Source organism: Aquarana catesbeiana, linkage group LG04 (assembly GCF_042186555.1).
Source record: "Aquarana catesbeiana isolate 2022-GZ linkage group LG04, ASM4218655v1, whole genome shotgun sequence".
NCBI classification, from domain to species: Eukaryota; Metazoa; Chordata; class Amphibia; order Anura; family Ranidae; genus Aquarana; species Aquarana catesbeiana.
The window spans coordinates 656,461,762-656,474,864 of NC_133327.1; the positions used below are offsets into that span (position 1 = coordinate 656,461,762).

At 42.9% G+C, this 13,103-nt stretch overlaps 2 protein-coding genes across 2 annotated transcripts in view; both read left to right on the top strand.

Annotated features, from left to right (window-relative positions):
- The window catches only part of EPAS1 (endothelial PAS domain protein 1), a 510,313-nt gene that overhangs the window by 94,591 nt on the left and 402,619 nt on the right, over nt 1-13,103 (top strand). The gene's annotated exons all lie outside the window — the stretch shown is intronic.
- LOC141140934 (S1 RNA-binding domain-containing protein 1-like) overlaps nt 1-13,103 on the top strand; it is a gene marked incomplete at its 5' end in the record, with an annotated part of 149,507 nt that overhangs the window by 57,531 nt on the left and 78,873 nt on the right. Inside the window, 1 exon segment of the mRNA XM_073628488.1 lies at nt 6,167-6,274. Within this exon segment, the coding sequence (XP_073484589.1) occupies nt 6,167-6,274 (108 nt within the window).

Consider the following 13,103-nt stretch of genomic DNA (forward strand, 5'->3'; position numbering starts at 1 on the left):
AAATATAATGTTTTCTTGAAGACAGGTTCACTATAATAATCATAATAATAATAATAAAAAATGTATAAATATCTGCACTTTAGATATAACTTTACCGCATAGATATTTCCTTCGTTAGGGTAGAATTCACAGGCACATCCACTATTCAGCCAGTATATTACATTTATAACGCTGACAAATAGAAGAAGCAGTAAAATGTCTGAGTACATTGTCTGGCTGATAATTAGAAATAGGTTAATTTGCAGGACTATACATAAAAGTGCGTTAATAATTACATCTCAGGTAATTACCGTTTTTCATGGCAATACCTATCAAAGTGCGTCGCTGGAGGAATAATTGGAGAGAGGTTAATTGATCAATTATATGTTAATTGTATTGACATGTAGCTTTCTTGGATGAATCCCCGGTAATTGTGTTTGCCTAGCAAGGTCGTGAAAAACTAGGTCTTTTTCACAATTTACTTTTTTTGTTTAAAATGGTGTGGAGGTAATTATTTCTGTTGCTACTTTGTGAAAATGTCTGTTATTTAACAAAGCACAGGGGGATGCCGTAGACCAGGGGTGTCAAACTCAATTTCATCGTGGGTCACATCAGCATTATGATTGTCCTCCAAAGGGCCGGTTGTATCTGTAAGATTAGATGTCCAGCGCATCTCCTTCCCTTACATTAGATATCAAGAACCACCCCACCATCAGAAGTTGAGTCCCCTACTCTCCCTAACATCACAGTGCACCCCCTTTCCTTATGCTGCTTCTGGGAAGAAGCTGGATGCATTGCTTGAAAGCAGAAGGTGGGGGTCTGGAGGTGGACCAGAGGAGGGCTGGAGCTCTCCTGCAGCTGCTGGAGAGGTGTGAGGGCCACATGAAATGGCCTGGAGGGCCAGATTCGGCCCGCGGGCCTTGTGTTTGACACCTGTGCCTTAGACAATTGAAGATGGTTGGATATGTAGGCACAGTCAGACCATCCATGGCCAGCTATCTTTGTGTGTGACCCTTAGCACACGTGGTTACCTTACATTTTCGGGGAGAGGTGTGCCGTACACACTGGCTTCTCGCCAAAAAACAAATGGTGTTCTCACATTTTTCTAAAACCTCCAATTGTTCTCCCACCAGAGAACCTCAAACTAGAGGTGTCTGAGGGTGCCCCATAGACATTACATTTTTACCGGACCTGGCTGTTTTTTGGCAAGATTGAAAGACTTCTGATATTTGTCATTTAATATCTATGGGCATCTTAAAGCACTATTAAACCAAAAAACAAAAATGTAATCTAGTGCAGCTCCTTTAGATGTGTTGATTGCTTGATTGTTTAGCACCAGTATCATCACATGAGGCAAGGAGAGAAACTTCAACCTTGTCTAAGGCTTACCATACACGTGCAAATTTTTTTCCTGCAACCCAAAGAAATTTGCACGATTCCCCCATTAACACAGACAGTGCCGACAGGCACTATAGTAGCCGCTAGCGAGAATCGCAAGAGAATCTGGCAGGCTGGTTGCACACAAGTTGATCGATTGATCAACTTGGTACATTCAGCCTGCTCATTATTGGTTCAAATCTCAGCCAGTCCCCGCTGAGCCGGCCAAGGTTTGAACCGTGTATGGACGGCCTAAACCAAAAAGTCAGACTTCTGGTCTTTGTTCCCTATGGCTGAACTCAGCTGCAGAGCAGTGAAGGTAAACTGATCATTGGCTTCTGGAGGGGCAAACATTAAAGTGAACCTGTTGCTTTATGCTGCATGGTATCTTTTCATGTGACAACACTGAAGAAATGACAATGTAAGTGTACAGCTTGTATAACAATGTAAATTTGCTGTCCCCTCAAAATAACTCAACACACAGCCATTATTGTCTAAACCGCTGACAACAAAAGTGAGTTCACCCCTAAGTGAAAATGTCCAAATTGGGCCCAATTATTCACTTTCCCACCCCGGTGTTATGTGACTCGTTAGTGTTACAAGGTCTCAGGTGTGAATGGGGAGCAGGTGTGTTAAATTTGGTGTTATCGCTCTCACTCTCTCATACTGGTCACTGGAAATTCAACATGGCACCTCATGGCAAAGAACTAGACGTATGAGTGCTGCCAGCATTTCTGCAGAGGTTGAAGGGGTGGGGGGATCAGCCTGTCAGTGCTCAGACCATACGCCGCACACTGCATCAAATTGGTCTGCATCGCTGTCATCCCAGAAGGAAACCTCTTCTAAAGATGATGCACAAGAAAGCCCACAGTTTGCTGAAGACAAGCAGACTAAGGACATGGATTACTGGAACCATGTCCTGTGGTCTGAGGAGACCAAGATAAACTTATTTGGTTCAGATGGGATCAAGTGTGTGTGATGGCAGCCAGGTGAGGAGTACAAAGACAAGTGTGTCTTGCCTTCAGTCAAGCATGGTGGTGGGAGTGTCATGGTCTGGTGCTGCATGAGTGCTGCCGGCACTGGGGAGTTACAGTTCATTGAGGGAACCATGAATGCCAACATGTACTGTGACATACTGAAGTAGCAGAGCATGATCCCCTCCCTTTGGAGACTGTCCCACCAGCAGTATTCCGTCATAACGACCCCAAACACACCTCTTAGATGACCACTGACTTGCTAAAGAATCTGAGGGTAAAGGTGATGGACTGGCCAAACTGGTCTCCAGACCTAAACCCTATTGAGCATCTGTGGGGCATCCTCAAACGGAAGGTGGAGGAGCGCAAAGTCTCTAACATCCACCAGCTCAGTGATGTCGTCATGGAGGAGTGGAAGAGGACTCCAATGGCAACCTGTGAAGCTCTGGTGAACTCTATGCCCAAGAGGGTTAAGGCAGTGCTGGAAAATAATGGTGGTCGAATCAAAATATTGACACTTTGGGCCCAATTTGGACATTTTCACTTAGGGGTGTACTCACTTTTGTTACTATCGGTTTAGACATTAATAGCTGTGTGTTGAGTTATTTTGAGGGGACAGCAAATTTACACTGTTATACAAGCTGTACACTCACTACTTTACATTGTAGCAATGTGTAATTTCTTCAGTGTTGTCACATGAAAAGATAGAATAAAATATTTACAAAAATGTGAGGGGTGTACTCACTTTTGTGAGATACTGTGTATGTATGTGTGTGTATATGTATGTATGTATGTATGTATATATATATATATATATATATATATATATATATATATATATATATATATATATATATATATATATATATATTTTATACCTACCTATTTTTTAACCCGGTCCAGTCATGTGATTGGTAGCTGCAGGAGAGAGGAAAGAGTATAAAGGACAGTTGATACATGGGAGACATTGATGTCACGGCTCCTGGAATTCACAGCCGTTGTCGAGTGCTCCCTTAAGCCAGCCATAGATGAAGTGATTTTCTTTCCTGCAACCACAGGCTGCAGAAAAGAAAATTGCTCAGATCCCTCCCACGGAGCCATTGTGTTCTCCCGCCATGGGGTCGCTTGAAGCCACCCAATGGCTCTGTGGGAAGGGATTCAAGTTATTTTCTTTCCTGCAACCCCAGAAAATCACTCTGTCTATGGCCGGCTTAAGAGTGTACTCGACAATGGCTGTAACAGCTGCTAGCAATAATCGCATGTAAAATCCGACAGGCTGGTTGTACCGAAGTTGATCAATCAACTTGGGTACATTCAGCCTGCCCATACATGGTTTAAATCTCGGCTGGTTCAGCAGGAAGGGGCTGAGATGCGAACTTTCTATGGCCGGCTTTACACAGACATGGCTGGACCGGTTTCAAAATCAGTTAGTGCGCAGATCTTTTCTACAAAGGATGGGTAGGAGGAGGGGGGAGGGGACTTTTTTAAAAACAGTTTGGGTTAGGCTCTTTTTCCACTATAAGTAGAGCAGGTATTCATTGAGTATACGCTTTTACTGTTTATTATGATTTTATGCAGTTTATTATTCAACCTTTACACTACACTCCATCACTATTTGTGGTTGCAGACTTTTAACTCGCTCCTTGTTTCATATCAAGTGCAAATCAAGTATACGTCATAGCTGTGCCAGTACAGATACTCTTTGTTTAATAACTTACGACCAGCTCTCTCCACCCAAACGACGCGCTATACATCATTGTATTGTACAGTACAGAATTTTCATTTGTGTTCTGTACTTATGCAAATTAACCACTTAAGGACCGATCCTCTTTTTGAGATTTGTTGTTTACAAGTTAAAAACAGGTTTTTTTTCTAGAAAATTACTTAGAACCCCCAAAAACTATACTTTTTTTCCCTAACACCCTAGAGAATAAAATGGCGGCCGTTGCAATACTTTCTGTCGCACCGTATTTGCGCAGAAGTCTTACAAGCGCACTTTTTTTTGGAAAAAATACAATTTTGAATTTAAAAATAAGACAACAGTAAAGTTAGCCCAATTTTTTTTATAATGTGAAAGATAATGTTATGCTGAGTAAATTGATACCCAACATGTCACACTTCAAAATTGCGCCCGCTCGTGGAATGGCGACAAATTTTTGATAAAAGTGATCTCGCGACGAATCCGCCACAGAGACCACTATTATCGTAAACCAACCAGACTGCCGGCCAAAGAAGAGGATACCGGGGTTATGGTAGCTAGCTGCTGCCATAACAACCATATTCCTCTTCAAAGTTAGGTCGTATATCGGCATGCGGCAGTCCGTAAATGGTTAACACAAAGTTATTGAGCTGAAGCTTTGTGTTTATATCTTTTTTCACAATACAGTACAGTAGTTAAGAATTCTTATAATATTGATTACTTGTGGCTCCTCGTATAGCAACCAATTCGTATAACGCCCTGGTCGTTGGAACGGAATCTGGTCGTTAAGTGAACAGAGCCTGAAATGTATTCTTATAACTGTACAAAATGTTAGTCTTTAGATTCACCACAAGGGCTTAGACCAACATCTCTAAACACGTCTAAACACATTTGTAGATTGGCCTCCCAATCTGGGGATCCTCAGCACAGTCCTGGACTCTCTCTTTGCGTCCACGGCGGCTACTGAAGCTCCATTTAGCTCCCAATGAGCCCCTGTCCCCTGTGCCACCCTTGTTTTCTTTCAACACCCTTAATAACTTGTGTGCAATTCTACTGTTCAGATGGAACATTGCTTCCACAATAGTGGTGATGCAGATATTGACAAAAGGAGACAATGTGTAGGAGTTTTTAACCACTTCAGCCCCGGAAGATTTACCCCCTTAATGACCAGGCCATATTCTGCGCTGCGCTGACAATTGTGCAGTCGTGCGACACTGTACATAAAATAAAATTGATGTCCTTTTTTTCACCCAAATAGAGCTTTCTTTTGGTGGTATTTGATCACCTCTGCGGCTTTTATTTTTTGCACTATAAACAACAAAAGAGGGGCAATTTTGAAAAAAAACAAAACTTTTTTTTTTATGCTATAAAACACATCCAATAAAAAAATGACGACACTGGAAGGGAAGGCGTTAACATAAGGAGTGATTAAAGGGTTAAATATGTTAACTGGCAGTGCTTGCTAACGGTGTGGGGGATGCTCTGACTGGGGGAAGAGAGAGATCAGTGTTCCTGCTTAGCAGAAACACAAGATCTCTATCTTCTCCCCTGTCAGAATAGCAATCTTCCTTGTTTACATAGGCAGACCGCCGTTCTGCCTTTCTCTGGAACGATTGCGGGTGGCCGGCGGAGATTGGGTCCGCTGATTTGCTCCCTCTTTGTCCAGTCATAGGCCAATTGCACGAAACAACCTACAGGTACGTGATTAAAGTTTAAATAATTTAAATACCTAAACTAAAAAACATCAGTATACTGATGCATTTTATCATTTGACTTTATCAAAGGTCTTTTATTTTATTTTAGTCTTTTATTTAGTCAACTGACGAAATATGTCAGTGGGCACTGGGAGTTGCAGTGTCCTTCAGAAAGCCAAGTCCCAGGGCTGTGCTGAGGATCCCCAGAATAGGATGCTTATCTACCAAACTGTTTAGGCCAACACAAATGTAGGCTTAAGTGCTTGCTGTAAGTGCAGTGGACAGTGCAGTGGACGATAAGCAAAATTAATTTTTTTTTTTTTAACAAATACAATAATTATGAAGCTAAATAACCATGTTCGTACATTTAAACTGTTTTACATATATCTTTATATATAATCCCATGCCCTATAACAATAACTTTGCTTTTCTTCTCCTCTTAGTTGTTATACGATTGCCATCGGGAACGGAACAGCATGCCGAGAAACCGAGCGCTACTTTGCTGACCTGATTCAGAGGAGATTTTTTGCACCCCTCAAGGTTGTCTACTGGTAAGAGTTTCCTAAATGTCCCCCATTTCTTTATTGTGTATGTGATTAGAGCATATGCCAACCTGCATTTGATAAGTTCAAATAAGATTTTCAAATCTGGGTATTTCTTTAACCACCTCAATACCGGCCACTTACACCCCCTTCCTGCCCAGGCCATTTTTCAGCTTTCTGCGCTGTCACACTTTGAATGACAATTGCGCGGTCATGCAATACTGTAACCATGTGACATTTTTATCATTTTCTTCACACAAATAGAGCTTTCTTTTTGGTGGTATTTAACTGGTTGCCGACCAGCCGCAGCATTTTCACTGCGGCAGAATGGCACGGCTGGGAGAAACAACGTTACCATATGTCGCTTCGCCTTTTGACCACTAGGGGGGCGCACGCCCGCGGCGTGTGCCTGGGCGATCGCTTGTGACAGCGAAAACCGGGATCTGTGTGTGTAAACACACAGATCACAATTCTCTCAGGGGAGAGGAGACAAATCGTGTGTTCATACTAAGTATGAACACCGATCTCTCTCTCCTCCTAGACAGTCCCATCCCCCCTACAGTTAGAACACACACAAGGGAACACCCCGTGATTGCCCCTAGTGTTAACTCCTTTCCTGCCAGTGACATTTATACAGTAATCACTGCATTTTTATAGCACTGATTGCTGTATAATTGTCAATGGTCCCAAAAATGTGTCAAAAGTGTCCAATTTGTCCGCCGCAATATCGCAGTCTCGAACGCTGCCATTACTAGTAAAAAAAAAATTATAATAAAAATGCCATAAATCTATCCCCTATTTTGTAGACACTATACATTTTGCACAAACCAATCAAAAATATACGCTTATTGAGATTTTTTTTTTAACAAAAATATGTGGAAGAGTACATATCGGCCTAAACTTTTTTTTTTTTAAATAAAATGTGGGATATTTATTATAGCAAAAAGTAAAAGATATTGTGTTTTTTTTTTTTTTTTTTTTTTTTTCAAAATTGTCGCTCTTCTTTTGTTTATAGCGCAAAAAAAAAAAAAAACCGCAGAGGTGATCAAATACCACCAAAAGAAAGCTCTATTTGTGGGGAAAAAAAAGATGTCAATTTTGTTTGGGTATAACTTGGCACGACCGCGCAATTATCAGTTAATGCGATGCAGTGCCGTATCACAAAAAATGGCCTGGTCATTGAGCAGCTAAATCTTCCCGGGGTTAAGTGGTTAATTACTTCTGGGTTTTTTATTTTTTCCTAAAAAAAAAAAAGAACTGAAAATTTTGAACCCCGTCACAGCTAACCACAATAGTAAATACTGAATAAATTGATTTCCTTCAGTAAAACTGATTGCTTATACCAGTGAAATCTACTGGTGTAAGCAATCCTAATGTGTAAGAAAAAAAAAATCCTGCTAGTACAGTGCTATCTCACACCCACCTAACAACTGTCCCCGACCCACCCCCATCAAATCATTCCCCGCATCTATTACCTTTTGTACCACCACCCCCTCCCTTTAGAATGTAAGCTGTAGGAGCCGGGCCCTCCTGTCCCTTCTGTATTGAACTGTATTGTAATTGTGCTATCCCCCCTCTACATTGTAAAGCGTTGCGTAAACTGTTGGCGCTATAGAAATCATGTATAATAATTATGGTAACGCTGTATTGTTCTCGTCACAGTATTTAAAAAAAAAAATTATATATTTTTTATTTTTTTTTTTACATATTGTCACAAGTCAGTGTCCCTGATCACCGCCACACCAGTTATATGATGACACTGTACTGCACTGGTGACAGTATGTAAATGTTTTTCATTTTCCAAAACATTGTGATAAAAAATAATTAGATCTTCAAAAAACTTGCCATGCCTCTTACTAAATATCTTGGACTGTCTACTTTCCAAAAAGGGTCAATTGGAGGGTATTTTGTACTGTCAAGAAATGAGATAGGCCATCAGTACATCAGGATTGATCAATTTTCAGATACAGTGCCTTGAAAAAGTTTTCATATCCATTGAAATTTTCCACATTTTGACATTTTTACCCTTCGGCCGCTAGCGGGGGTTAAAAGCACCCTGCTAGCGTCCGAAAAGCGCTGCTAAAGTGTTGGTAAAGCACCGCTTAAACTAGCGGCGCTTTACCGCCAGCAGTGTGAAAGCAGCCTTAGATACAAGTCTGTTATCAGGCATCCCCTGCAACATAAATGTCATTTTTTTGGTGCGTGCTTCCCAATAGGAAATCATGACTAAAGGGATGCAGACCCTGCAATTTCCTCATTAGAGCCCTGCAGGTGCACAATTGATAGTTATGAAACCACTTCCATTAGATTCACTTATCACATGAACACAGGCATTTCTTCGGAATAACAAAATAAGAATCTGCAACAAAGGTTGTTAAAATCCTTGTAATGTACATAGATCATCCAGAGGGGAATGTGTTTTTTTTTTCCAGCAAAAGTGGAGTTACTCTTCAGGCAATGGGCCTACAGACAGCTATGTATAGTACTGCTTTCTTAACAGGAAAGTGCCTTTGTTATTTTATTTACCCCCATGACCGAAGTCACTATAAAGGGTTCGTTCACCTTTTACAAAAATTGGAGAAGGTGAACTAACTTACAACTCCCTCTCCAGCCCTCCAGCCCTTCGCTGCATGTACCTTTTATATAATCTGTGTAATAGCAGACTGCTAACAATGGTGAATGCTCTTTGGTAAATGCTGACCAATGAGGTGGAGAAGGAAAAAGATGGATCTCGTATTGGGTACATTTTTTCCCTCCTTGGCTCGAAAAGCTTTGACACTTGAACAGGTATACAGCAACCTGAAGCACAACTTGCTTACTACTGACCCCTGCGCTCTGTGTTACTACTGACCTCTGAACACTAAGCATTACTTACTACTGAAACGCGTAAGCGCCTAGCACCTGACCCATGTGCAGGTGGCACACAGACCCTCACACATCAATGAGGATACCCCCGTAACTGGATGTGAATATTCTGATTGTCTCGATCGGATCTCGGACATCAGGTTGAGCCCTTGCGGTGAACGCTGACGTTGAGCGTCTCTTTGGATTGCCTAACCCATTAGGTATGAAACGCCAATACGTTTGAACCCTGCGACTCACCCTACACCTTGCTGGAGGAGACCCGGAAGCAACAGCTCATGTCCATAACAGGCTAATACGCCGCATGAACGTGTCCTCAACCCACACTAGTGCGGCTATCAGCAACTCTCCTGGGCTTTATCACCTCTCTATTGAAGACGCCAGACGGTGAGCTAAACTGTACCTTTACATATAGGAGGCATCTCATTAATGGCTATTCTCCGTCCATCTTCTATGTACTTAATGTGAGCTTGCCCGCCCCCCCCCCCCCCCCCTTTCCCCTCTGAAGTTGCCATTTTTTACCAACCAACCAGGACACTCTTGCTTTTTACCTTGTCGGGTTTGACACACACATATGTCTAACTGGCTATTGGTTCACATCTGAAGGGACCCTCATCTATCATTAGCACTTGCACCTTACTCAAGAAGGACCGAAAGTTTATTATTCATGCAGCCACTCTGGCTTAGGAACTTTATAAAAATTGCACGGACCCGGGTCTTCAGTGACCTTTTTTGGATGAGTGTGAGTGCATGAATCCATGATGTATGTGTAATGTCTGTGGTGGCCACCAGCACACAATAGGACTTTTTTGCCCTATATTTTAAATATACATGGTTAGTGGATTATTGTTCTATTTAGCATTATGACACAATAAAGTTTTTTAGGTTCATAATAGTTTGTTCTTGAGTGGACCATCTTTTTTAAGGGGGCTTTCTCCTGCCCCCTTTCTTTTTCTCATTACTTACTACTGACCTCTGAACACTAAGCATTACTTACTACTGACCTCTACAATAGAAGGTTTTTTCCTCTTAAATGGGATTTTAGAGGGCGGAAGTCTCAAAGAATATATCAAAAAATATAAAAAATATATGGTTTTATTATATCAAAAAGTTAAAAGCATGACACATATTAATGAAAAGCAACAATGAAAACAAAATGTATGCCAAAATTTACAAATAATGGTGATGCAAGACAGGTCGACAGAACTACATTTAACCCCACAGGAGCTGTTTCAGCAAAAAGAGCTAATTGACAGTGCAGGCCCGACGCGTTTCGAGGTTTTATAATGGTTGCAACCTCTTCTTCAGGGGCTGGAGGTGAGGTGTATATCTGTCATAATATTGCAAGATCAGCATCACATGGCATCCAGTTTAAGAGGGAGGGAGGGAAGAAAATGGTTAGCCACCGGGGTCCAGACCCGAATATCAGTGCCGCTACCACGAGACCAAACCCGTCAGCAGATCAGGACCGGACACAAAGGGCTTCACATCCGTCAGCTGGTGACACCTCAGGTGTTTAGAGTTGTGAATTGTCTTGTCAGCTATTGGCGCATGAAGAGTGAGGTTATCTCTATGCTGGCTCCAAAAACGGATATCCGTCAAATGGTAACACCCCAGGTATTTGGGATTATAAGAGGTGTTGTAAACTAATGATACATAATGGGTAGTTAATCCCTGTGCTGGCTCACATACAGATGTTGTCTATGACGGCTGTTTGATCTCAAATGCCGTAATACACGAGGAAATAGCAATGGAGCGCCTATGGCCGGCGTCTTGAGAGATCACAGCAGCTGCACATTCGGTCCAGTGTCCTCTACACACTGGTAAGGACACCGGACCGAATGTGCAGCTGCTGTGATCTCTCAAGCCGCCGGCCATAGGCGCTCCATTGCTGTTTCCTCGTGTATTACGGCATTTGAGATCAAACAGCCGTCATAGACAACATCTGTATGTGAGCCAGCACAGGGATTAACTACCCATTATATATCATTAGTTTACAACACCTCTTATAATCCCAAATACCTGGGGTGTTACCATTTGACGGATATCCGTTTTTGGAGCCAGCATAGAGATAACCTCACTCTTCATGCGCCAATATCTGACAAGACAATTCACAACTCTAAACACCTGAGGTGTCACCAGCTGATGGACGTGACGCCCTTTGTGTCCGGTCCTGATCTGCTGGCGGGTTTGGTCTCATGGTAGCGGCACTGATATTTGGGTCCGGACCCCGGTGGCTAACCATTTTCTTCCCTCCCTCCCTCTTAAACTGGATGCCATGTGATGCTGATCTTGCAATATTATGACAGATATACACCTCACCTCCAGCCCCTGAAGAAGAGGTCGCAACCATTATAAAACCTCGAAACGCGTTGGGCCTGCACTGTCAATTAGCTCCTTTTGCTAAAACAGCTCCTGTGGGGTTAAGTGTAGTTCTGTTGACCTGTCTTGCATACCTTTGTTGTATCACCATCATTTGTAAATTTTGGCATCCATTTTGTTTTCATTGTTGCTTTTCATTAATATGTGTAATGCTTTTAACTTTTTGATTTAATAAAACCATATATTTTTTATACTTTTTGATATATTCTTTGAGACTTCCGCCCTCTAAAATCCCATTTAAGAGGAAAAAACCTTCTATTGTATATGACTATAGGGATGCGGGCTGGTTGTCTCCTTCCATAAAGTCCTTGTCACCACCCTATGTTCTATACTACTGACCTCTGAACACTAAGCATTACTTACTACTGACCTCTACACTATGTGTTACAACTGAACCCTGCCCTCTACATAGTACTGACTTCCAAACTGTGGTACCTACTACTGACCCATGAACTCTGCTACTAGTGACTCTTGCACTCTGCATTTCTTACTATTGACCCCTAAACTCTGCATTACTTTTTACTGACCATTGAAATTAGACTGCTACTTTATTGGCCACGCCCCCAGGTGTTCATTGGGTGGCACACCAGACCTAATTTTTCCTGTTGTTTCAAGGCATCCCTCCGAACTATGAATTTATGTCTTGGTGTCTCTTATTTTACGTTGAAGCTGTTTTATTAGGTTTATGGTGCCTCTTATTTTAAGTCTATTTTTTTGTATTCCTTGAATGTCTGCCTCTTGCGCCAAAAAGTCTGTGACTAATTGTTTGAGGGTGTGTGAAAAATAAGGGTGTGGTTTTGTGGAAGGGAGGAGCCAGGTGACCTCAGAGCTGAGGTCTGGAAGCTCAGCAGGACTTGCAGTGCTGTTACTTGAGGTGCTATTGGTCTATTCCCTATTGCTTCCTCCTTCTCCTCCTCCTCCTTATTCTTTTTCTTCTTCACCTTCCTTCTCCTCCTCTTCCTTTTCTCTTTTTCTTACTTTTTTTTCTCCTTTTTCTCCTCCTCCTTCTTCTCCTTCCTTCTCCTCCTCCTTCCCTTCCTTCCTTTCTTCCTTCCTTCCCTCCTTCCCTCCCTCCTTCCCTCGCTCCCTCCCTCCTTCCCTCCTTCCCTCCCTCCCTCCCTCCTTCCCTCCTTCCCTCCTTCCCTCCCTCCTTCCTTCCCTCCTTCCCTCCCTCCTTCCTTCCCTCCTTCCCTCCCTCCTTCCTTCCCTCCTTCCCTCCCTCCTTCCTTCCCTCCTTCCTTCCCTCCTTCCTTCCCTCCCTCCCTCCTTCCCTCCTTCCCTCCCTCCCTCCTTCCCTCCTTCCCTCCCTCCCTCCTTCCCTCCCTCTTTCCGTCCGTCCCTCCCTCCCTCCTTCCGTCCCTCCTTCCCTCCCTCCTTCCGTCCGTCCCTCCCTCCCTCCTTCCCTCCCTCCCTCCTTCCCTCCCTCCTTCCCTCCCTCCCTCCTTCCCTCCCTCCTACCCTCCCTCCCTCCTTCCCTCCCTCCTTCCCTACCTCCCTCCCTCCCTCCCTCCCTCCCTCCTTCCCTCCCTCCTTCCTTCCTTCCTTCCTTCCCTCCCTCCTTCCTTCCTTCCTTCCTTCCTTCCTTCCTTCCTTC